Genomic DNA, 27,236 nt, shown 5'->3' with positions numbered 1-27,236 from the left:
TGTTGTGTCCTGCCATGCCTCTCCCTTCACCCTACCCAACTCCGTCCTTCAATGTCTGTCTTGCTTATTTTCCCTGCCTCGGCTTTCTTTTTTCCTTCACCCTACTTTGTGTTATCCCTTTTGCCCTTTCTTACTCTTAACCTGCCCTTCTTGTCCCATTTGTTCATTCACATTGGCTCTCCCCTCTCCTGCCCTTCCATAGAGTGCCCTTTCTTCCCTCTGCCCTACCCTGCACAGCCTACCGCACTTCCTCACCATGTACCCTGCCCTTCCCTTCCCTGCCCAGCCTAACATACCATACTCCATCATTCTGTACCTTCAGTGTTCATCCTCTAGTTTTCACCTTTGCTCTCGTTGCCGATCTTTGTCAGTAAATGTCATTCCCTGCATTATGGAATTTTTTTGCTCTTAAATCTTCTACCTTTGCCATGGGGAGTTAAGTGTGCACCCTTTGCATTCTAAAATTTATGAGTTTTACCCTGAACTCTACCCAAATGTTTCTTTTTATTCCTCAGTACAGCATGTTTCTGTTGGACTGTGACAAATACATTCGTTAAATATTTCGGTGCGTCAAGTTTTGTCAGTCTTGGTTTGATGTGCTTTTTTTTTTTTTTTTTTTTTTTTCCCCCCCACTGCGTCTTATGTCAATTCTGAATATACTGTAGAGATGTTCAGCTTCATATATACAGTTGGCTCATTTTCGGCCATCGGCAGCTATAAGGCGAGGCACCTGATCTGGGAGCGGTAAAGATCATGCAGTAGTAATATGAAGGTCGCTTATTCTAGTGTTATGAAATACGTATAGGCCAAGGGTTGAAGGAAGGACCATACTTTTAGCAATAGCAATGAGGAGGAAATGGACCAAACGGAAAGTAAAGACGTTTCCACCGCCTGATCATGATGTGCTGTCCGATGCTGTATTTTATTTCGATCTTTTTGGTAGATGCAGCAAGTGCCTTTGCTCGCTGGTGTGTGCCTTTCTGGGAGCGAAATGGCAAAAACGACCTCCGAGAGGAAATTAGCTACTGGACTCAATGATTGTGCAAACTTTGTTAAAATCATTTCAGGGTTTGTAGTTTTGTTACCAGATGGATAGAGGTGGTTGATAGTTTGTTGGAACTAGAACTAAGGTCGGTGGAGTGGGTCGTGAAACACTGGTTGAGGTGTGTAGAATTTTAGCCTTGTAGGTGTTCTCTTGTGATGACCTGGACAAAGCACCCCTCACTGGATATAGAACTGGACCAAATTCAGTTTAGCTACTGGACCTTCAGTGGTTGCATGTGCAAAATTTCGTTAAAAACGCTTGTCAGGATTCTAAGTTTTCTTATGTCCATACAACGTCACGTCAGTAGTATAGTGTTGTCTACATAATAACGTTATCAGTTCAGAGTACTTGTATATCCTGGATGACATTAATGCTACATACCACTGTGCAGCAATTTTGTGTGTAGATATCATGTTGGAGTCGTCAGTTAATGACGTGTCCTTCGATATATCCTTATTTTAAGGTTAACGCTCAAATGTTTTGAAATACATCATTACAACCATTACAAAAGTTCTCTACAGTACAGTAGAGACGGTGGGGAGCAGGTGAAACGACTGTAACGGCTCATGTGGCGGCCGGATGAACGCTGGGTCTAGGACTCTAGGAAATCTGCGTTCGATCTTCGCACCGGTCAGACTCTTGGCATCGTTTGTTTTCTCCTGTCATTTTTCACCCATAAAATAGGACTGGGGAATTATATATAAACTCGATCTTACATATCATCCCAGGAGAAGATTGTGACAATGCACATTAATTGTCTGCCTTAATGACCTCGTGCAAACAAGAGGCATTAATCTAAGCCTCTATCTTCTTTCCTAGCCTATGTCCACACGTTGAGAAACAAATATCTATTAATTTATTCATCCATAACCAGATGCCCAATTTCAGAGTTCATCCAGGGTGGTCGCAGCCAAAATGCACGATAATTTTACAACTGACCGCTTGCGTCTTGAGTGCCAAAAGTGTGTTGTCTGTATCCATCACAAAAGTAATGCGCCCGCGATTTTGTTTTAGCTACCACCAAAAGCACCTCCGAAGAAAGAAGAATCATCCGAGGAGGAGTCAGAGGAAGAGGAGTCTGAGGAGGAGGAGACTGATGATGAGGAGGAGGAGACATCGGAGGAGGAAACTGAGTCCGAGGAGGAGAAAAAGCAAGAACCAGTGAAGCAAGTGAGAGACTGAGAGGAAAACAACAAAAAAGAGCGTTTCTGTGGCCAAAACTAGCGCTCGTACTACTGCTTTGCTAATGCATTACTTCTCTTCGACGCTGCTCGCTTGTCTTATATCTTCAGTTCTCGATTATGCATCTGTTTCAATGGCTTGTACTTGCGTTGCTGATTTGTTCCGTGCTCATTTCTACCTTCTGTATATCTGTTTTCGCCGCTTATACTTACGTTTTCCGCTACTCACTCGTCCTACGTTCAAGTCGCTTATAAATCTTGAGCTACTCACTTGCTCCACGTTCGCCTCTCTTATTTATACAGCTCCCTCTGTTTGTCATATTTCCCCTTGACGTTAATATAGAAATTATATTTGCTTTTGTTGTTAAATTCATCTTCTCACTCGAAGCCGGGATGATCACACTAACTTGTTTTAAATAATTTCACGTCTGTTCAGCTGTGCTTCAGCTCTGTTTTACGTTCATCGTTTGTACTCTACATTCTGCATTGCAGGTGGTTAATGTTTTCTGTTTATCCGTTTGGTATATCTGCTGCATTATTAACATTTATTTATAATTAACGTTGATTATTTCCTTATTCGTTAAGTCCAAGTTAAGTGGATGTAACACATTCGCGTATCTTCGACTTCATATTAGGGGAAATAATCATACATTTATTTATTCCTCTGTTATTAAATTGAGGCTAAGTGAATTTTTAATACATTCACTTCGCTTAGATTTGATATTTAGGAGAATAAACTTTGCATTTACTGTCAATTAACCCTTTCTGCCAGAGAATGTAAGTTCATGTTTGCTGCATTCTGATTATATTACATTCAGCTAAGGAGACACTTTTCGAGCAGGAAGGGTTGAATACAGCCATTGATTGACCCGTTCACTACAAGAAGTCTCCCCTAAGCTGAAGTAAATAATCTGAGGGCAGGATGGATACGGTTACTTGACAAACTCGGGTGGAAGAGGTGCATTTGTTTTCCTCTGTTTCCTTTACCCGATAACCATGACACTCTAATAATTTTTCTGTTGTGTAAATTGTTGAAAATGCTCTGGGATGCTGTTATCTGTATTTATTTTTATTTCGTTATTTTTTATGGATGCTGAGATTATTTTATAATATATTGGAGTTGGAAATACTGGACTGAATTGTTTTTCACCGTTTCTTCATACTTCTCTATCTTTTATTATTTCTCCTCTTGATCTTTCTGTCTGTTCTCTGTTGTTTCTCTTCTTCATGCTGGTCTTTGGTTTCTTTTATGCCTCTTCTTTGTCTGTTATTCTACCGTCTTACCTCAGATTGCTCAACTCTAACTTCTTTTTCGCCTGTCTAATAATTCTGTGTTTTTTCAGGAACCACCACAGCCCAAACCATGGCAGGTAAGAAAGAGGTGGAAGAGGGGAAGGAAAAGGAAACAGTGTGAAGAGGGAGGAAGAAGATAGAGGAAAGGAGAGAGGGAGGAAAAATGGGGGAGGCAGAGAGGAGAAATGAGAGAAGTAGGGAAAGGGGAGGGATAATAATGGGAAGTGAGAAAGAGAGAGGTAGGAAAGAGGGAAGGTGTGGAGGTAAAGTGGGAGAATTAGGGAGGAGGGAAAAGAAAGTTAACTGGAGGTTGGGAGGAAGTGGAGGAAAGGAGAAAGACAAGGGAGAAGAAAATTTAGAATGGGTAAGGAAGAGAAGAATGAGAGAGGCGTAGAAAGAGGAGGTATAGGAAGGAAGGAGGTGGCGGGAAAGATGGTAAGAGGAATAGAGGGGATGGAGGGAGAGGAAAGAAGAATTAGGATGGAAGGGAAGAAGGGTCGTTTCAAGTAACATTAACATCTCCCCCATCTAACTAAACCTAATCGGATGCCAAAGTTAGCGCTGACAACTCTTTACCACGCTGACTTACTATCTTCTTTGAGTCGCTAATGTAAATAAATCTCGTTATTATTATTATTATTATTATCATTATTATTATCATTATTGGTGCCACTGACTCTCTTACCACTGTTTTCTCGTGTTCTTTAAGCTACTACAATTAATTCAGTCTTTTGCCATTATAACAGCTGTTCCTTTCTTTACTTAGGCTTTTCAGTAGTAACTAAACAAAAAAAAAAGTATTCGTATTTTGACATGTTTCCTAAATTTAAAAAAAAAGTAAACTTATCTTTAGTATTTACTGATCAGCTCTCACTCACATCTCCAAAGCTATCCGATCAGCCAGCTAAAAATGCTTTATTAGATCATTTTCATCCCTTTTAGTACACTGACATTTTTAGTTTCCTTATACTAGATGAGTTTATTCAGCTTGAGGGAGATCTGTTTATGGAAGAGTTAATTATTGTTTTATCTCACCCGTTTACAGCTTGTCTTCTCCCCTAAGCTGGGTAAATGTAGTCTGTTGGTATGCTGTTTTTACTCTGGCCAGATTTTCGTCCTTTTGCAGCCTATTTCACGAAGCTCACTGGCAGTAATGGATAGTACTACCACTCTGCATCCTTTTCATGTCACTTCTTCCTGACTAGCATCAAATTCTAGTGTTTCTTCATAGTTACAACTGGGTTAGGTCACAGTAAAAGCAGCATAGCAGAAACAGAGGCATCATCACAGGGCTGAAACGGCATGATTCACTATGGACTCACTTTGCTTCGCTTGACTCATTCTTACATCTCCACCGTCCTCAGTGACCGCAAGCAACGCGAGACCGAATCGAAGTAATTTTGGCGGTGAAAAGATTATACTGTGTGCGCATTTCGGTCTTGTCAAATTTGAAAAGATGTTTCGGTTCTCCCCTTTTCGTATTCTGTTAACCTACCTATGACCTGCAGGTTTGGAGCTTTCGGTATTCGATATTGGTAAAGGTGACGTTGTTATTGTTGTTGTTATGGTGGTGGTGATTATTATTATTATTATTATTATTATTATTATTATTATTGTTATAGTAAATATTCATGTTATCCTTACCTTGCTATTCTTTTTAGTATCAGATCCTACAGCAGCATTGTATTGGCGTCTTATATTTTGTTATATTAACCATTTGTAGTAGAAGTATTTAATTCCTAGTTAAATGACTTGATAGATATTGAATTAGTTATTAAATAATTTCCTCTATTTTATGATTATCAGTTCTTCAGTGTTCATAAATATAACCTTCAAATTGATTTACTTTTTTTTATTTAATTTTTGTTGGTGTTTTGGACTGTACATGCTTCGTTTTTCATTTTTCATAGTTTCTTCCTGCATTACACCCTTCCTTACGATGACATCTTTATATTTTCATTTTACCACCTCTGGACCATTTTATTCAGCGTAGGAGACACTTTTCAAACTGGAGGGGTTATAAAGCCTTCATTCATCCATTCAGTAGTCTAGAGGTAGAATGAATACGCTAAAAAATAAAGAAGTCATCGTAATAAAAGGGTTCATCTATCTTCCTTTATCATTCTCTTGCCAATTGTACTTCCTAATTTCTTGCCCTTTTCTTTCAATCTCCTAATTTACTGATTTCTTTCTCCCACTGTTTCACTTTCCCGTTTTTATGTTGGATTTCATTTTTCCTGTTATTTTTATTTCTCATTTCACATTTTTCGCCCCGACCCCATGTTCCTGCGACGCGCTTACCGTAATCACATATTCACGCCACTTTTTTTTTTTCTATCCTGTTATCTAACGTCCTTATTTCTCACACTTATCACTTCAGTTTTGTTTCCATATATTCCTTCTCTTCCATCTTTCAACTGGTTATTTAATTTTCCTACCGTTATTAAAACCGCCTTGCCTCATACCTTCAAGTCTTTTACATTATTATTTCTGTCTCTGATTTTTTCTCCACTCTGTCTTCTCTTCACATTTCTCCATACATTGTTTCATTCGTCCATCCGTACTTCATTCCCTGCCTCAGTAGTTTATCTGTTCCCCCACCTTCAACCATTACTACCAAGTCTCTCTCTCCTTGCTTCATCATTCGTTTTTTACAGCATTGCTTCATCTCTAATCTTTTTTCTCCACTTCTCGTTCTTCAGACAAGCGTCACATTTTCCTTAGTTTCTCCATCGTTTCCTCCTCCCCTCATCTGTTTATATCATCTCCCTCCTTCAGCCATCCCTTCCAACTCCCTACAAAGCTTCTGTTACAGCCCAACGACCCGAACACGACCACGAGCTCACCCCAAGACGACCTAGATTCACCCCAAGACGACCCAGATTCACCCCAGGACGACCAAGATTCACCCCAGGACGACCCAGGTTCACCCCAGGAGATCCCAGATACACCCCAAAGCATCCCAAGTGCGTCCCAAGAGGATTCAACCCAAGACAACCCCAGCTCACAGGACCCCGATGATGTCACTGCCTACCCTGAAGATCTCGACACCTCAGACCGCGCTTCGAATCCCCTATGTGACATCGAACCCGGGGACGTCACGGAGTCCAGCCAATACCCATACAGTACCCAGGACGACGACCAGGAGACCCAGGATGATGAGTTTTCGGGTTTTGGAGACGAGGCGAACGATGGCGAGATGGAGGACGAAGATGAGGAGGAGGAAGATGAGTCGGCCTTTTGGGAGTTCTTAACCAAAAAGTTCCCCAAAACGACTCGGAGGATAATGGGCAAGGAGGGCAAGGTGGTGGATCACAGTGGAAGGATGTCAGGGCAGGTGAACAAGAGGAGATGTCAGATAGAGGGGTCAAATCGAGAGGAAAAGGAGGGGGACTGCCGTTTGAGCGAAGCAGAGAAGGTTGCGGCGTTCGTTCAGGGACTTCTGGACAACGTGTACCCGAGGAACGAGAACGAGGAGGAGGAAGAGGAGGAGGAGGAGACTGTCTTCGGTGGCATTGACCTTGGGGTAAGATTAAGGAGGAGAGACGGAAGGAAGGGGGAAGAGAGAGAAGAGAGCAAAAATAGAGATAGATAGAGAAGAGAACAAAGATAGAGACAGATAGATGGATAGATAGACAGATAGAGAGAGAGAAAGTTGGTCTGAAAGGGTGGGAGAGCATGATGGGAGAAAGTGGGACAGTGGTTAGTTTAACATAGAGAAAAAGAGAGGAAAATGAAGAGTGAATTATGAGGAAGTGGGGAAAGGGGAAGAAGATGAGAAGGAACTGGTGAGTGAGTGAGGGCTAAGGTCAGGAGTAGGTGAGAGAGAAAATGGCGGAGTAAAGGAAGAGAGAGAGAGAGACAGACAGACACATAGACAGACAGACAGACAGACAGGGAAGGGAGGAGGGATAGAAAAATAAAGGATAAAAGAGAGGGAAGTGGAATCTTGAAAAACATATGATTTATGAAGGAATGCAAAAATGGAGTGAGAAAGGAGAATTAGATGAGGAAAGTAGGCAAACATGTAGAGAAGAGAACAAGTGGCAGAGAGAGGAGAGAATGGTTTAAATGTAAGTGAAAAATAGAACGAAGAAAATGAAATCGAGAGCAAAAATTATTTAAAATCTCTTCTCTCACCTTCCCCCTTCCTGGTCTGTTTCCCATTTCCCTTCCCTTTCCCCCTCCTATCCTCCCTTTCAAGACTGGCACGATCCAAGTGACATTAGGATGACATTATAATCTAGTGACGTTATAGGCGACTTTATTGTACCTGTGACCTTGTAGTGACCTGATAGCGACCTCATAGTGACATTCCCCAGTGACCTTAGTGACCACATAGTTACCTCTTACCCTAGTGACCACATGGGGACCTCATTCCTCAGTGACTTTTCTTGTAATGACTCCACAGTGACCTCATAATGACCTTATTGTGATCTCGTAGTGACCTCATACTCTATTGATCTCGGTGACCTCATACTCCAGTGATCCAGTGACCTCATACCCTGGTGACATCATACCCCAGCGACTTCATAATTACCCTGTGCCCCACTGACCTCTTAATGACCCTGTACGTCAGTGACGCCAAGTCTCATTGGCCTCCTGCCCTGTTGATTTCATACCTCAGAGATATCCTTCCCTAGTGACCTTATGCCTGAGGTCATAGCAGATACCCAGGAATGTAATAAGATGGTGTTCCAGTATGACCGACCTTCAACCTCTGATTTGCTGAAGCCGTCCACACCTCACCTTTGTACTCCACACCGTGCCTTCGAGAATTTAAGAATGCATGACGCCTTCCTGCATGACATACACCTCCCGCATGACCCCCCTGAAGAAGGGTATCCAAGATGAAATGTATGTGTTTGTGATGTCTAAAGTGCTGTTGCGAGAAACTAAAGCCCCTGGAAAAATCATTGTGTCAGCTGTGCAATACGTCCTGCATGGTATTACACAGCAGTTTCCTTCATTGTATTTATTGTTGGATCTATGAAAACCAAAAGCAAAGAGCAGTGAGCCCTTGGTGATTGGGAGATATACAGAATCAGTGTATCATTGCACAGGAATTCAATGATTTTTTTTTCCCATACTTCGAAATTGTAAGAGGTTTTATTCAAGGTATATATTTTCCAATATTTTATTCAACTGTACTGTATTTGATACTCGAAAACAAAAAGATAAACTAATCCACTGTGAAAAGACAAATTGAAAATGATACTTTGTTCAGGAACTCTAGTGATATCAAAAGGGACTTCAAAAGAAACGGAAAATGAGCCAAGACCAAGTAGGATTTGTTTTCCCTCCGAGGTGACACCCTTCCCTTCCAGACATACGGAATATCAGCGGAAGAAGAGGAGACCATGAAGAGGAGGGCGTTGGCAAGGAAGAAGAAGAGAGAGGAAGAGGAAGACGAGAGAAGGAGGTATGGCGAGATATACGAAATAGCCAGGAGGGAGGAGGAAGAGAAGGAAAAAGAGGTAGATGATCCGCCGAGTCCCTCTGTCCTTATTCCGACTACCTCTGTTTTTATTTTCACTGCCCTACCACTATCACTACCACCTTATATACCACTATCACACCCACCTCTGTTTTATTCCTCATAGCTACCACGGTTCTGACTATCACTATCCCAGCTACAACTATAAACTGCCATATTCATAGCAACCATAATTCTGACTACCACTATCCCAACTTGTCTACCCCTGTCTTAAAACTACCACTTTCTGACTACCACCATCCTTACTACGAGCATCTTACCTGTCACTGCCCAATCTCCATCATGATTACCACCGTCCTAACTGCCATCACTACCCGTCCTCCACCATTCCAAATCACCTCGTTGTTGCATTCGTATAAGTTAACTCGTGTATCTACCAGTAAGCATTAACCCCTTCAATCAGACGATGTTGTGTTTTGTATTCTTGCTGTCTCCTAATGATTTTACTCAGTTTAGGCTAGACTTTTCGAACCGAAGTTGGAATCAATGTAGCCCTTCACTAGCTCCATTTAATAAGAATAAACTTAAATAAATGCATCGTTTTGAAGGGGTTATAAAGCTTAAACACTGGCTTTGCATGAGCTTGAATTTAAGTGCCTACTGCGTAACGGGTGCATCAGATCCACCCTAAGATTTATTGTGGAACGGCGGATTTTATATTTCTTAGTAGTTGTTCGTTGGATCGATTTGAAATACTGTTACGAGTATACTCTGAATACCCTGAATTTTTCAAGATAATTAAAATCTGTACTTTAGTTTCTGTTGCTTTGTTAACCCCTTCATCCGGTGGACGTCTTTACCATCTTGCTATTGTTGCTGTCACCATACTTTTAATTCCAACTTGAGAGGATGGACACAGCCCTTCACTAACCCCTTCGTTACTAGAGGTCCGCCCTAAATTTAACAAAATCGTCTTGTGGATGCAAGAATACACCGTGTAATGAAAAAGACACCATCCTGATGAAATGGGTTTATTAGTTTCTGTTGCCAATTTCTGTGCCTTATTTTCCGCTGTTTAGTGCCTGCCATAAGTTCTGCTATTTTTCTGGCGAAGTGGGAAAAACGGACAAAATGATGATGATGATGCATTCGCTGTTTGATATCCGCTGCATAATAATCTCTCCTGCTTTCTGTTACATTATTTCTTCATCTTAATTTTTCCTTTTCCAATTGTTTCTAAGTGTTTGCTGTTTATTTTCACAAGGTTAATTTTTACTTCTTAATTTATGTTGCTTTTTTTGTTACTTAACGCTCCATTATTTCTGCTGCCTATTTTCTGTAGCTTTATATGCTTTTTACAAGTAAGGTTGTTTCTGTCGAGCCAGAGTCATTTTAATCCGTAACAAGTAACAGGCCTTGAAGGTGTTCGCAGATGCTTTGTACTGATACAGGCTTTATTAAACTGTATAAACACACACACACACACACACACACACACACACACACACACACACACGAGACCAATAACAACCCCATCATCTCCCCAGTCTCCACCGCCTGTGCTTACTAATGCTTCATGTATGGTTGGATGGACCTTGCAGGGGGAGAGGGAGGTGTACTGGTGGGAGGAGGCGGACGACACCCAGCAGGCACCCACCACCAACACACAGGTCTGGAGGGCTGGATGAATGGATGGTTAGATGGTTGTTTGGGTGGTTGGTTAGCTGGATGAATGGAGTTTTTTTTAAGCTTGATAGTTGGGTGGATGGTTGTATGGAAGGCTGGATGGGTAGCGATATGGATGATTGAAAAGATGGATGATGAAGCAGATGGATGGTTGGTCTGATGATTTACTGACTGGTTGGTTAGCTGATAGGATGGATGGATGTTTAGGTGATAATGTTGGATGGTGGATTAATTGGTTGAGTGGCTAACATTTGATTGATTTGTTTTTTTTTTAATTATTTTTTTAAGATTAGCTGATTGGTTGGGTAGATGACTGAATGTGTAGTTAGTTGGGTGGTTGGATATAAGTAATTGGGTAATTTGGTATTAATTGAATGGTGGAAAGATCAATAGGATGTTTGAATGTTGCTGGACGTTCGATTGACGTACTAATTGATTGGGACGCTGACAAGGAACCTGCACGTTGTGGTACTGAGCATCCTGAATGGCGCGGCAGCAGCGTACACTCGGGAGCCGACCTCATATTTCCCTGCAGCACGACTTTGGAAAGACCCTTGTCTGACGCTGATGAGGCTCCGTCTGCCACAAGGGGGCGTCGGAGAATCTAAGAGTGTTTGATTCAAAAGTGAATGATTCTAGCAATGTCAGATTCTTCAAAAGTGCCAGATATACAGTAGGCGTGTCAGATTCGAATATTAAGAGTCAGATTTTCAGAGTCAGATTCCAGGTGTGTCAGATTCTGAGTGTCAAGAGTGTCAGCTTCTAAGAGTATGAGAATGTAATGCTTCTTTAATAACTCCAAGCTCATCTAGTGCAATATCTGCTCTTGTGTCTACATTTAAGCCTGCATATCAGTGTGTTGCTTCAAATCTGTTTGGTTGTTTTTTTGGACTTTTCCCATAATTCCAGAGCATCATTTCTGTGGCTGTAAATATTAAGTTTCCATGCATTTCTTCCGCTTCAAAATGTGTTCAGCGTATTTTTGATTTTCTGTCTTACTGCATCAGCATATCTAAGCCTTTTTTCTAAGAATTTTCTTTCATTGTCAAGCTTTATTTATTGTTTCAATCAAACTTTATTACAGTATTGACATTTTAGGTTGGCTTTACTCATATCTTATCTAAATCATACAGTACTTTAAATCTTTCCTTGTTACTTAAGTCTGCTTCATTACGTCTCACCTTATTACTTAAGATTTACCTTATTTCATAAATATACTGTACACTCATTACTTAAATTTTAAAATTAGTGCTTTCACATTTTAACATAAACCTTACCTCATCGCTTCAACCTTCTCATTCATTTCACCATACTCCGTAAATCCCACTTTATTACTTTATTGTTTCCCTTGTTACTTAAATCATACACCTTAACTCTGCCTTTTCTCCTTAAATCTTATCTTATTACTTAAATCTACACTCTTTAAATATTATTACTGACGTCTGTCTTTGTTTCGGTCATCACTTTAGTACTTAAATCTCACTGTAAACATTTCTTACCTTATTTCCTGGTACCTTAAATATCTCCTGTCTGTGATTTGCATAATACCCTATCTTGCCTCTCCCGTAAGGTATTGTTTCTCCGTATTCGTTTTTTTTTCTTTTCTTTTCTTTAATGCCCTTTACTTAGCCATTCTCCCAGTTACTGTTCTCTTTTCTTTTTAAATTACATTCATAACGTATTTCATTTCTAATCCCTCTGAGCCTGGGGGTCTTTATATATATATATATATATATATATATATATATATATATATATATATATATATATATATATATATATATATTATATTATATTATATTATATATATGTATATGTATATGTATATAGATAGATAGAGAGATATGTATATATAATAATTTTCCTGTCATCAGGCAATTTTATTCAGGGTAGGGTTTTCGAACAAGAGAGGTTGGGTATAGCCTCAATTAGCTCCTTCCCTACGGGATATATTACTTAGGACGAATAAAATAATCTGGTGGTCGTCTAACTGAAATGAAAAAGATGTCATCCTTGTGAAGGATTCGGTTTTCATTTGCCTATCTAATTTCCTTCAATCTTCCTTTGTACAGTAGCCTCTTCTGCGTTGACGTCGTTTGTATCTTGTTACCTCCAGACTTTTATTCAACCAAGGGAAGACTTATTGTATTGAAGGGATAAATAAGGAGAGTATCTGACTTCCAGTTCGATGTCATTTCTTAATTGACTTAAATTTCCCTATGGTAACAGGATTAAACTAAGAAACGACATCCCCGGGCTAAAGACCATTTTGTGATAGCTTTCATTTCCTCTTGTGTTTTTCTTCCTTTTTTTTTTTTTTTTTGGTCATTTTTCTTGTGTTTATTTGCTGTGTTATGGCAGGGTGAGACGGAGCTGATGTGGTGGGAGCAGCCGGAGAACAACAACAACCAGGAACAGGTACCATATTCTCTACCTTGATTGAGCTAGAGCCCTATATCTTCATAACGATTAATTATATTTCTTTCTCTGGCTTATTTAGTTTCCTTTTATTATTTTATGTTATATTATTTTTTTTAGATTAACTGAAATGCAATGTAAGTCCGATGTTTTAGAACCTTGAATACTGGTAAGTCACTGTAATTAATTTTCTTGGCGTTAGAAAAATAGAATTAGTATATTTTGCAGTCTTTTATAACAATGTAAGAAATCTTGATAGACTGGAATGACTGCACCCTCAGTTTACGAATGAATATTTGACGCTAAACTCATCACTAATCACCATTTTACTTGCTTTCAGATTTTTACTTTAAATTTCTAAACAATAAGCTAACTCAACATTGCAGAAGGAGCTGATGTGGTGGGAGCAGCCGGAGCAGGAGGAGGAGGAGGAGGAGCAGTACCCCAAACTTAAGGTGCTTTGGTTTGGGTTTTAAAATACTGTACAGTGTGTGGATGATAGATTTTTTATTTTTTAATGCCCCCCAAAACATCCCTCACCCCTTTCAGCGTAGATGATGGCCAGGTGTAGTCAGATTGAGGGAACCAGGGAGACTCATTCCTGCCTCATAACGAGAACTAAACGAATTTCATGTCACCACGACTAGTATTAAAGATGCGGGAAATTGGAGAGGTAGAAGACAGGGCAGATTATGAGAGAGAGAGAGAGAGAGAGAGAATGTGTGGTTAAGACGGTTGCGTTGCTTCAGATATCTGTCCTCAAAATTACTACTGTACTGTACTTCCATCCTTACCGCCTAATTTATCCAGTTGTATTTTTTTCCTGTAAGCTTTTTCTCTGTTGCGAGCTCATTGAATAGTTATTCTGCAAAAATGAAATAGATCACAGAGCTTCCATGCAACGCACATTCAGATTTTTGTTCTTACTCATTTCTAACACTTGCGAATTTTTTCAGTTTCTGTTGTTATATATTTCCTTACTGCATATTTTTTGTTTAATAATGCCGTTATTCTTTCATGTGCCCTTTTTTTCTTTGGCCTTAATTTTTCTCTTAGTGCAATAGAAATTCAGTAATAAGGATGGTAGAAGTAAGAAGCTTTACTAACACAGGCATCCCTTCTCACAGTCCCGAAGCCCAGCAGTGCCGTGGTGGGAGCAGGCAGAGGATACCAGGGTGAGAGCTTGCCTTCCCTTGTATACTATTCTTACATAACTACGATGATGTCTTTCTTATTCTTGTTACTCTCAGATGCTTTACTTAGCTTAGAGAAGACTTCAAACTGGAGAGGGTGTATCTAGCCCCCCCTAACTCCAGCTGTACAAGAAGCCATTCCCAAGTTAAATCAAGTAGTCTAAAAGTAGCAAGAATATACAAGCCACAGAATTCTAGAGGGAAACACTTATCCTACATGATTTTATTTCGTTTTTGTGCTGATTTCGAGATATCCGTAAGTTCTTGTTTTTACTCTTTTGCTTCATGTTAGTCTCACTTCGCTTGCAGTCTTGATTCACTTTAATATCTACACAGCCATACTTCACACTTGTTTTCTAGCTTACTCTGCTCCACCAGCTCTTAAGTAATAGCAGCATTCATGACGCTGTATTTATTATGTGTTCGCTTCTTGCCTTCAGGTGTGGCCGTTTCATAACATTTTAGTGGCCTTTCATTTCAATTTATTACCATATCCTTTAATACATACATTTCTTTTAATGACTATCTTCCCTTGTAATGCTTTTATATCCTTATAGTTAGTTTTAGGCTATATATTGGAGTGCATTTCTATATATTGTACTTTCATTGTTTTGCTAGGCTTGGAGTCCCGGTTCACCTGTGTTCAAGCAAGACGTCTTAGACCATATGGTAAGATAGACAGCTATGATAGACACACAATAGCGATACAATAAACACACCTTCACTCCCACCCACACCCACCATCGGCACACCCCCAACACAGCAATAATAGTTAGAAATGTAACAATTCCCATTCATCTACCCCTACTAGGACGGTAAGGTAGTTATGACAGACTGGGAGAAGTGTTGCAGTGTTAGGCGTGACTAGACTTTGATGAGCCTAGTTTGTTGTAGTTAGTTTCACACATACACCCCCGTATTCAGTTTCTCACACACCCCACACTTACACACCCAGGCACTTACTTTCATACCCAGTCCCACACCCACACTCATTTTCACACCGGACACTTATTTTTGGCCTACATACTTATTTTCACACACACACACACACACACACACACACACACACACACACACACACACACACACACACACACACACACACACACACACACACTTAAACACTTCTGCTCACTTTCATTCATATATTTAATTATTTGCTTTAACGTTCATATCCATACACTTAGCACCCATACTTTCATTGCAACATATTTCCATACTCATTCACATTTTTACAACCACACACAAACACTTTAACTTGCACACCCCCACACTTAAACACTTCAACTTTCACGCACCCACACTCACTTTTATACATTCATACTCACTCACTCATTCATTTACACCGACACAATTAAGCACTTACACTTATACCCCCACCCACTTAAACATACATGCACACCCACCCACTTTAACACTCACTCTCACATCTGTTCCCACACAATTAGAAATATACTTACCCTTCCAAACCCACACAACACTTACCCACACTTTCACACACGTAAATGCGTAATCCCACCAGTACATGTTTCCCCACAATCCCACACTCACACTCCTACCGAGCGAAAGTGTAATGACAGTATAGGTGCACTCACAGGCAGTAAATATATCTTTGTACAAGGCACCCTATCATTGCATTCACTTAAAGCTTCTCCATTTAATAACTCTTTTGTTTTGCTTGCGTAGTGGATAAAATAGTTAAAATGCTAAGTGCTTTTATTACGAATTCTGTCACTTTTGTCATTAGTTTTAGGCTCCGTTGCTGAGCTGTATAACATTTGCTTTTATATTTTGTCATTAGTTTTTAGTATGTTGTTGGATTTTAATTTGCATCAGAGACCTTCCCTCTTATAGTTCAGAGGGGTCTTTGCAACACCCAGATATTAGAAATTATTATTATCCCACTTCCGTCCTGGTTTATTTTAAGTTACTTCCTGTTCGTTAGCAGAGCCCACTTTACATCATCAGACAAAACTGCTTTATTTTACCTGACTCCCGTTTCATCACTGTTTTATTTGACCTCACATCATCTGGAATCATATCACCTCATTTTATGTCCCTGTTTTTCATTTGACAGTTTTGATGTGATGTCTCGTAACCTCACATGACATGGCTTACTTCATCTGACGCTTTATTTCACTTAACCTCTAGCTCTCAGCACTTCATCAGTGTCACTTCACTTGATGTTAGGCTACTTAACATCACCTCACTTCACCTTTCATTCCCTAATATCACCTCACTTCACCTGCCAGTATCTGACATCAACTCACTTCACCTGCCATTACCTGGCACCACGTCATTTCACCTTCCTTTCACTGACCACCTTACTTTACCTGTCACTTTTCGACAAACTCATTTCACCTACCACTCATTAACAGCACGTCACTTCACCTACTACTCCTTAACATCATCTCACTTCACCTGCCACTCCTGCACATAACTACACTTTACCTACCAATTCTTATCACGCTGCTACACAGAGCATCACCTCCTTCGACCAACACATGACATCATCTAGCTGCCCTTTACCTCACCTATCATTCCTGGCATCTGGTTACACCACCTGACTTCACAGGCCATCACTTCACTTCACCTAACGTCAGTTGACGTCGCTTCCTTTTACTGGACATCATTTGACATCATTCTCTTCACCTGACACTACTTGACATCACTTGAGGTCACCTCCATTCACTTGATTTCACCTAATCCCATTTGTCATCACTTAATAACCTTACCTGACCTCATCACACCACTTCACATTGCCCCCGCTCCCCCGTAATATCACTTCAATTCATTTTGTCCTCACATCCTCTGCCCTGAAATGACCTGATCTGTCCTGGCCTCGTGTGCTGTGTGTATATGCAGACGGGCGGAGGGAACAAGGAGGCTGAGGACCTGCAAGCGGAATGGTGGCAAAAGTGGGACACGGTAACCCCACATACAGTACACACTCCCCTCACCCCCCACCCCATCTGACACTTCTTGACCCTTTCAGTCCTTGCAACCTCCTGTGTGTGAACTTTGACCCCTTGCAATACCCCATCTCACTCCACCTCGCATCCCTCCCTCATGTTACTGACATCATGACACTTATTGACCTTCCTTGTGATCTCTAACAACCTTTTGCGTGGTCATCGAACTCTTGCAGTTCCAATAACACATTTCAACCTTAAAACTTCATCTGACTTCTGTACTTGACTCTTCTGTGACCCCATTAATCCCAGCAACATCGTATGGCCTTCCCTGGTCCCACTTGACTTATGTAGTTCTGTGACCCTATTGACCTCTGCAACCTTGTGAGATCCCCTATGTAACCTCGTCTGATATCCCTTCATGACCTCTAGTGATCCCCTGTAATAATCTGACCTGTTATCCTTTTCGACCCTTGTATAATCCCCACTGACCCTTTGTGCCATACTCTCACCTCGTCTTGTCTCTTGCAACCTGTCGTGACCCCTAGATTGACCTTAGTTGACCTCTGTGACCTGGAATAATCTTCTATGTAGTTATCATATTTTGACCCTTTGTTTCTCATAATCTCATTTAACCCTCTTTATGGCCCAGTTTCACCTTGGATGACCTCTAACGTGATCCCCTTATTGTAAAGTGAGGGGCAAAAGTTCACCCAGTATTTCACCTCGTCTCACTTTTCTCTGATGGGTAACTTTCTTAAGCTGAAGGAGGCTTTTTATGTGTATCTGCCCATGGATGATTTTTTTTTTTTTTAATGCAAGGAAGAAGGGACCAAAGGAAAGTGATAGACTTGCCATAAGTGTAAAATAGACACAGTGGGATAGGCGAAGTTTTGCCCCAAGCACTTCATTCTGTTATATTTTGGCCTCTTGGATGTTGTGACCTTTTTTGATTCTCTGTATGATCTTTCACTGACGTTTACTGTCATTTCCTTTTATTGTCTGTTACGCTATTTAATTTCACAAACTGACACACCTTCACCGTTTTTAAGTACTGTATTTGTCATGCTTGAGATGCTTTAGTTAATGCATCTTTGTGGCAAGTTTTGGTTAGTTTTTCACAATGTTCATTTTTTACAAGTGTTAGGATTATGCATATGATCTCTAGGTTTTTGTTAGTCACACTACTACTGTAGGTTTGCTTTCGGTGATCATTCAAGCATATTTTTTTTTTTCCATGATGCTTTTCTCACTCTTTTAGTACTTGGTTGTGTTTCATATCCGTTTTTTCCTTAAATCTAGAATTAGCCTGTCATATTTTGTGTGCTGGGCTTTAGAACCTAGTAGAAGATTAGAATGAATTGAGTGTGCGTTGCCTGATGGTTAGTTGTAAGTATGGCATGGATGCTGCCTTGAAAGTGAATGCGAGGTGACAGGCTTAATGTGTTTAGCATTATCAAACGGAATATGACTGCAGAATGGGGTGGAAGCTAGAGAGACAGAGGAAAGGAATGATAAGCTAGGAAAGTTATGGCTCGTATTCTTGTAGGGGTAAGAAGGCTCACTGGCGCTACTGTCTTCCCAAATATACATACATACAAGAGGATATTAACGTCCCATATGCACAAATAAAGTGGTAAAGAAGAGGTGTTAAGAGAGCCTGCCATCCCGACGAGAATACGGCCATTATTCACACTTCAGAGAGATTTTTCACTCTGCCTTCTTCTGGCCCCTTCCCCATTTTCAGAGAGCCGAGCCGACCCGAATCAGCCTCTCCCGCATCAAGCAGGTAATGCCGATTCGCCGATGTTTTTTTTTCCTCCGCTCTGTACACGCTCCTGCTCATTGTACTTTCATATAACCAGATTCCTTCCCTGCCCACCAGTTCTACACGCTGAATTTTTTACATACCATATGGCTGTTCATCTGTGATCCCTTCCTCATGAAATAATAATGATGAAAAAAAAATATATATCTAGGTTTATCGAGAATTTGCTGTTTCCATTTTCCTTAACATTCAGACGTGGATTGCCTAACCCTTTTCTTCCTGTCTTTTTTTTTTTTTTTCTGGTTATATATTCATTTTACAGGTATGATATATCGTTATATCGTGTTTTATATTTCCGGAAGTATATGTTCACTTATATTATCCATGTGATATTCACTTAAAAAGTTACTCATTGATTACTCTTCATTCAGCAGATAATACTGTACATTTTATTTAACTTTTGTACTGTAGCACATTACATATCGTATACAGATATTCATTGTATTACCAGTGGTTTGCCAGTGACATCAATGTATGAACTGTATACCAGTTTAAGTTTTTCGTTTTTGCTGATGTGATAATCTTCCAGAGGTATAGGCCCATATGTATTGTAATGAAACTGGTATACAGTAATAAGTATTGATCATGTATTTATACATACTGTATTGTGACTTCGTAGTCAACACTTAACATACATTCATGGAGAGTTGTTTTGTGTTTCCAGGCAAAGCGCAGAACACCTTGGTGGGAGTTGGAGGACACGGAGATGGTATGTGTGGTGGGGGTTGTGGTTTTGGAGGAGATTGTGGTTGTGGTGGTTGTGGTTGCAGTGCATCACTCGTTATTCTCCACCGTCCTTCCTTCCACCTGCTAGTTGCTTCACTTCCACCTTCTCTGTCAAGCCTTCATTATATTCCTTTTTCCACCTTATACCCCCTGTCATTCTTTTTGCCCCTTTATTTTTTTTTCCTTACCCTTTCTTCTGTTTTCCCCAAACCTTTCCGGTTCGTATTTTCCTTTTCTCCCATTCTCTCTAGCTCATTTTTATTCCTTTTTCTTTCCTATCCTCCCACCTTTCGTATATGCGCTTGAACGTTTGTGGGTCGCTGGTGTACAGACGAAATTTCCGAACTCTACATCCAAAACTTGTAAGCCCAATACATTTTCAGTAGTTTTCTTGAAGCCTGCCCCCTACCCTTCCCTCACACCCTCTTTTCCCAACTTAGATGAGCAGTATTTTCGTCGGCTTAGATTTCGCAACACCTCTGATTTATATCGTCCTGAGCATCTTAAATATCCTCTTGTATGTTACTGATTCAAACTATGTCGATATTACGAAGATAAGAATAACATGCAAGAGCAAAGTAATTCGCTGAGGAAGTTGTACATCAAAGCCTCGTGTGCCATTGCGAAGACTGCTCAGTATTTTTCCTTTATTCAGTAGCTCCCATATCAAAGCATGAATAACTTCTTTCCCTCCCTCCCCCTTCCCAGTAATTCTCTCCAACTTCGCACGATCGAGTTTTTGTCTGGAACTTACCCCACCTTTTTCGAGATTATTTCCCTCGCTGTTGAATTTCGTGTTGTTTCAGTTGTCATCCATCAAAATATTCGTTCACTGTTTCATTCCTCGTGGCACATTTCATTTCTCATGCTTCCTGTATTTTTTTTTTTTTTATTCCATCGCTTATAAGGTTTAATTGTTCATATTTTCAGGCATTTCGGTCGTCGGCATTACTCTCGCGTTTCAGTTCTTGCGTTCTGTTTCAATTTTCGTTTTGCATTTCGTTCCTCGTTTGTCGTTTCCATTCTCTTATTCGATTTCAGATCTCGCTTTCCGTATCTGTATTCTGTTCTCGTCTTCTATTACGTCTCATTTGTTTCCAAGCTTGTGGTCCGGTTCATGCGTTTTGAGTTCATCTTCCTCTCCCGATCGCACATTTCGCGTACCTGAATGAGTGGACTGTTTCTGCCTGTCCTCACCAACCTGACCTTACCTGTGTTGTCTGTACTGTACAGAGGAAGACGTCTGCACCGAAACCCGCGCCCAAGCAGCCCGGACCTCCACCGCCAGCACCCGCGGCCAAGAAAGTGAGCGTCATGGATGTTACTTGGTTGACGATATTGAGCTAATTGACTTTGGGATTTCGTATTGCCTCTTCCTGAGTGGTATATTTTGCACATTACGTCATTATATCGCGTTGTTTATTACTGATGCTTATTATGAGAGAGAGAAAAAATGAATTCTCCGAGCTAGACCTTGATCGATCATAATTATAGCCCCGCTAGGTGGCGGGCGACCCCAGCTACCATATACGAAGAATGTACGAGAGATTATTAAACTGTAATACGCAAATTAATCAGTAAGGAAGAGGCAGTGCACAGTTTCCCATCCCAACAAGATTACATCTCAATGCTGCTTATCTGCTGACGCGTGTATTATAATAACCCACTCAGTACGGTGACTTTGCAATATACTGTAAAATAACATATTCTTGCTGGGTCCAGATAGGCTGCTTTGACTCGGATATGGAAGGACCTGTAGCACTGGAGGGTTAATGAAGGTATACTAAGCCCCAACACTTGAAAAACTCGAAAGTTGAATAATGTCATCTGGAGATAACCAGGAAAGACTAAACTGGAGAGGTTAAATATATCCTTCATTAACCTCTTCAGTACCAGGTGGTTCATCATCGCTGAAATAATTGTTTTAGTAGAAGCAAGTATGAGGTCAGAAAAAAAAAAAAAAAAAACATATTGCAGGTGGCCGTATGAAGGCAGTAATCTACACGGACGTGTGTACAAATAAAAGTACTAACCTACTCCAGGAATAAGCCTTGTGTCCATACCTTATACCAGTGGTGAGAAAGACGTCCAGAGACAGACGTATCTCTTGGCCGTGTTGTAATAATGGACAGAAATGAGGATAAATGTGTGTGGGTCAAGTATCGTTCCAGGGTCTTAACCGTACACCCATGACTCATCACCAGTAATAATGACGTTGATTACTTGGATCGACTTCTGAACTTTTCAGAGTTTTAAACATTTCTTGTTTCATCATCAGTCAACAGTCTTGGCACAAATTTTACAGACTTTCGACTCACACAAAGGCCTTTAGACAAAATCGTATTACATGATGTAAAGGAAATTTCCAGTTCATTAGCAGTTTCACGAATGATTTATCATCGATCACTGATTTTTTTTTTTTTCCGCCAACGATTGTTTCGTTAATGGATGATAATGACTGCCGCCCTGAATGTGGGTCATCTTTGATTCTTGGTCATCATGTACATGTTTTATCCACTGATAAAAGAAAGTTCCTCTGGAGCAGTCAATACCAAAGGCAAGTTCTTAGCATCGGGAGTATTCTTTCTTTCCTCTTCTACCATTTTTTGCCTCAAACAAAACCAGATGCACTCGCGTTGCTTCCCTTTTCAGTCACCGGGCAAGAGATACATATGCCTTTGAACATGCCTTTCTCACCACTGTTAAAAGACATGGAGACGTGGCTTGTTCCTGGGGTAGGTTAATATTTCTGCTTTGTACAACCACAGTGCATCTCACTACCTCCTTACTGCCACCTGGAGGCTAATAGAAGTCTCATCAGTGTTTTTTTTTTTTTTTTTTATCACTTCGGGCATACCATAAAGAGGTGTCACTGAACTGATAGTAACTTAATTGCTTTTCATTTGGTTATTATGTTCATTGTCACGTATATAAAGAAAATAACTCTTTGTCTTTACTATTTTTTTTTTTATTTGCGTAATAACCATTGTGTGCAGGCTTGGTAGTTTTCATTTGCCTGTTTTATCAAAAAGTGCTAACGTCTCGTTTCGGGATTTTTTTTTTTTTCTCAGTAAATGACCGAAAGAACAATATTCTTCTCGCTAAAGATATGTTTGTATTAATTTTTTTGCTTCATTATGTAATGACGCTTTTTCGTATGTCTGCATTTTCGTGTATTATATTTGTGTGTTCCCATTTTCTTGTGTTGATTTTCGTTTTTTTATTTTCGTGTTCCTATTTTCGTTTGTTCTTACTTTCGTGTCCCACCTTATCATTAACTATATTCTAAATCCATTCTCTTCACTTAATTTCAGTCCTTTTATGCTGTGATTCCTGTTGTATATATATATATATATATATATATATATATATATATATATATATGTATATATATATATATATATATATATATATATATAATTACTGTACATGCTTTGATATTTATGTCGAAAAGATGGTTTGGCTGTCACACAGATTTGCAGTTCTTTATATGTCGAATGGCATTGTTCTGTTTATTATTATTATTATTATTATTGTTATTATTATTATTACACATGCCTCATACCAGTGACCCTCACCTAGCTTTTTCAAATGCAGGATGGAGATGGAGGAGGGGGCCCACCACCACCACCACCCCCGCCCCCAGGTTGTCCCCCGCCTCCTCCTCCCATGCCCGGGAAGAAACCCATGACCCATGGCCGAAAGAAGATGTTGGAACAGATCCGCAAGGCCGCCAGAACCCGTCCAGACTGGAATGCTTTGCTGCGGAACATTGAGGTGAGCAGCCAAGAGCTTAATATTTTGTACCCAGTATTCCGACCTGTGTAAAAGTTGTCTTTAGTACTTGTTCATTGTTGCCAGGGTCTGTACATACATTTTCATTTTATGCAGTTACTTCTAGCTGTTTTATGTTTATGTATCTGTTCATTTAAAGAAAATATGCATAATGAGGACCTGTCTGTTTTTCAGTGTCCTAATTATTATCATGTTTGTATAATATTCTCACTGTGGAAGTTTTCAGTGCCAAATGCAGTGTCTTCAAATCTTTAATGTTTAAATTGCCTACGAACTATTTAAGTACCTAGAAAGTATTCCCAGTGTCAAGAAAAATCTTGGTGTCTTTTATATTGCTGTCAGTGTCTCTATAAATTACTTAGTGTCTAGTGGCTAATATGATCCAGCCAAATATTGCCCACAAAATACCACTCAGGGAGAAGCGATCAGCCGTCCTCACCATGATGTCAGAAATAAGCAACCTAACCCTGGGCCTTTACACTCCTTGTGGGGCATTATAGGATTGAATGATAGTCTGCATATTCTCAGCGTGTATATCTCACCCAGCCCAGTGTAATCAGATTCATATTATCCCCAGGGCGGCATAAAACTGAAGCACCTGACACCATTCGAGAAGGCCGATAGATCAGACCCAATGCTACCCAAGTCAAGGGGCAAGGGAGGCAAGGTATGTCATCTTTTGCCAACCTTCCTGTTTATCATCTTACCTTCTTATCCACTTGTTTGCTACTTACCTATTTTCCTACCTACTTGTTTCACCTACCTCACCCCCGAGGGAGGCCGCGCTTGTAACTTGGCCAGCAACATACTCCTGCGGGCGATTAGCATTCGGCTCCATGCTTTTCTTTCATTGTGTCCTGTTTTTATGACTCCAATTTTTTCCCCTAGCTTATATACTTCACTTCATTATTTAAACTATATTCTTAAAACCATACCACTCTCCCTCCCTCTCCATCATCCCCCTCTCCCTCCCTCTCCATCATCCCCCTCTCCCACAACCCTTTCCTCCCACACTCCCATCCTTTCCCACATCCTCTCCCATCCACACTCCCATCCTCTCCTACATCCCTTTCCAGCCACATCCCTTCTCTCCCCACATCCCTTTCTTCCACATTCCTTTCCTCTCCCACATCCCCTGCCACCCATACTCCCCCCCCCTCTCCCACCTCCCTTTCCACCCACAGTCCCCCCTCCCACATCACTTCGCTTCCAAGCTCTCTTCCTCTCCCACATCCCCTCCCACCCTCGCTCTCTTCCTCTTTCACATCCCCTCCCACCATCGCTCTCTTCCTCTCCCACATCCGCTTCCACCCACACTCCTCTTCCTCATCCCTTCCCTCCCACACACTCCCTCCCTCTCCCACATCCCCTTCCACTCACGGCTGTTCGTTCTCCCACATCCTTTCCTTCCCACAAACCCTCCCTTCCTACATCCTTTCCTTTAAACTCTCCCTCTGTCATATACCCTCCCTCCCATGCTCTCCCGTTCCCACACTTTCTTCTTTCCTTCCCTCCTTTCGTTCCAGTGCTCCTCCCTCCTATACTACCGCCTTCACCCACATCTTCCCCTCCCTCTCCCTGGTATCCTTCCTCCCACACTCTCCTTCTCCCACATTTCCTTCCCCCATACTCCTCCCTTCTCACCCAGAATCTCTCTTCCTCCTTCCCTTATGTTCTCTTTCCTCTCTCCCTCATAGCTACTTCTCCCTTCACTTCCACAACAATCTCTCCTCTCTTACACTGACCTCTTTCTCCCACCCCTCCTTCCTTCACACTCTCTCCCACATTCCCTTCCTCTCCCTTATTCTCTCCCCTCCCACACTTTCTATCTTTCCCCACGCCCTCTAACTCCCACCTCTTCCCACAGTTCGTGTACGAGTCTGAGAAGCCGAATGCCCACAACGAACTGCTGCACGAGATCCACAGAGGCGTTAAGCTAAGGAAGGTCAAGACCAATGATAGGAGCAAGGTGGACTTCAAGTCGCTAGGTAAGGAGAGAGGGAGGGAGAGAGAGAGAGAGAGAGAGAGAGAGAGAGAGAGAGAGAGAAAATTAATAATACCTCAAAAGGTCACACGACCCATATTGAGTACCTTATAAGGTTTCATGGCCCACACAGAGTAGGTGAATGTTGTACCATGGATGAAGTTCGCGGGTACATACTGCTGCTAGATTGTGAGAGGACAGTATAGAAAAGATGAAAGCTGTCTCCACCCACCTGCAGGGTGGTCACGCAAAAGAAAGCACACCTAACTTGGAGGAAAGAAGGTCGAAGTAGGACATTATGCTAGAAAGGCGAAGCATTGAATCGGCCACTAAACTAAGCTCAACAAAACTGCCCTATCGATGAACCACAACTACCTTTGGCAATACCAGATGCGGGTACAGTACTGCATATCTTGTACATGAAGAAATTACCTACATCACCCTCACGAAGCTTTAGGTCAGGATTCCACCGATGGTTCCCTGTTGCGTTGCCGTTTAAATATGTTCTGGTAGTCTGTGATTTCACATCCATAAGTGATTGAGAGATAGAATTCATAACTTATTTGAAAAGAGAGAGAGAAAGTTCAAGATAAGTAAAATCACTCTCTCAATTTAAAATTGCCAGAAACCATGCAAAAGCTGTAATAACTCTTACTAATTCAAACTTTCTCCAAAACCAAGCATCAAAACTACTTAACAACCCTAATGACAATAGAATATTCTGGTCAACTCTCAATTCTTTCAATAATAACTTTAACAAGTCATGATTCATTCCCCCACTAAAATCTCCAGATGGCAACATTACAAATGACCCGCGTGGGAAAGTAGATATCTTTGCCAGTACATTTGCCAGAAATTCTACCTTAGAGGAAGCCAGCCAGAATGTCCCAACACTAGAACTTGCCTCTCCCGACATTGTTCCACTTAAGATACAGACAAGGTACGTGAAATCCATCCTAGACAATTTACCTACCAACAAAGCTCCAGGCCCAGACGGAATCCCTCCAATTGTTTTAAAAAAGTGTTCCCCAGAACTTGCCCCTGTTCTTGCAAAATTATTCAGACTATGCATACGTACTTCTTCATTCCCTAATTCGTGGAAAGAAGCCAATATCCACCCAATTCCGAAGAAAGGAAGTTCCTCTGACCCCTCTGATTACAGACCAATAGCTGTCACATCTTGGTAAGGTTTTTGAAACTGTAATTAATAAGCACATAGTTAAACATCTTGAATCCAACAACTTAATTAGTGATAGATAATATGGTTTTCGCCAAGAAATATCCACCATTGACATACTCAACCTCCTAACTCATACCATCCATCACTCAGTTGACCTACATGGTGAAACTCATGCAGTAGCCCTGGATATTTCTAATGCTTTTGACAGAGTGTGGCACCGTTCCCTGTTGTCCAAACTCCCTTGCTATAGACTAAACTCTTTTGTTCCTTTGATTTCCTCATATCTCAGCAATAGAAAAATAAGAGTAAAAGTAGATGATGTATATTCCACTTTCCACTCAGTTAACGCTGGCGTGCCACAGGGATCAGTTCTGGCACCAACCCTGTTCCTCGTTCATATTAATGATCTCTTATCTGTCACCCACAATCCCATCCATTCATATGCAGATGACTCAACACTTCATAGTTCATTCACACTCAGACATCCATTTGCAAAGTCCAATATCTCTAACTCTCACCTCAGTACAGCCATCTCTTTAAATCAAGACTTATCCACGT

The 27,236-nt window shown here is 40.8% G+C and overlaps 1 protein-coding gene across 11 annotated transcripts in view; it reads left to right on the top strand.

The window, feature by feature from the left end:
• Positions 1 to 27,236, top strand: part of sals (sarcomere length short) — a 105,256-nt gene that overhangs the window by 71,832 nt on the left and 6,188 nt on the right. For 10 of the 11 annotated variants that reach the window (XM_080273562.1, XM_080273560.1, XM_080273567.1 and 7 more), the window contains 6 exons: positions 2,060 to 2,215; positions 3,570 to 3,596; positions 20,953 to 21,024; positions 23,302 to 23,496; positions 24,092 to 24,181; positions 25,382 to 25,502. In XM_080273562.1, the coding sequence (XP_080129688.1) occupies positions 2,060 to 2,215; positions 3,570 to 3,596; positions 20,953 to 21,024; positions 23,302 to 23,496; positions 24,092 to 24,181; positions 25,382 to 25,502 (661 nt within the window). The remainder of the gene's footprint in view (positions 1 to 2,059; positions 2,216 to 3,569; positions 3,597 to 20,952; positions 21,025 to 23,301; positions 23,497 to 24,091; positions 24,182 to 25,381; positions 25,503 to 27,236) is intronic. The other variant, XM_080273559.1, reaches the window with a different exon arrangement.

Source organism: Coenobita brevimanus, chromosome 55, assembly GCF_032717465.1.
Source record: "Coenobita brevimanus isolate Jiangsu-jjx chromosome 55, ASM3271746v2, whole genome shotgun sequence".
Lineage (NCBI taxonomy): Eukaryota > Metazoa > Arthropoda > Malacostraca > Decapoda > Coenobitidae > Coenobita > Coenobita brevimanus.
Note: the sequence above shows the minus strand (reverse complement) of the source record. Positions and strands in the feature narration are given on the sequence as shown.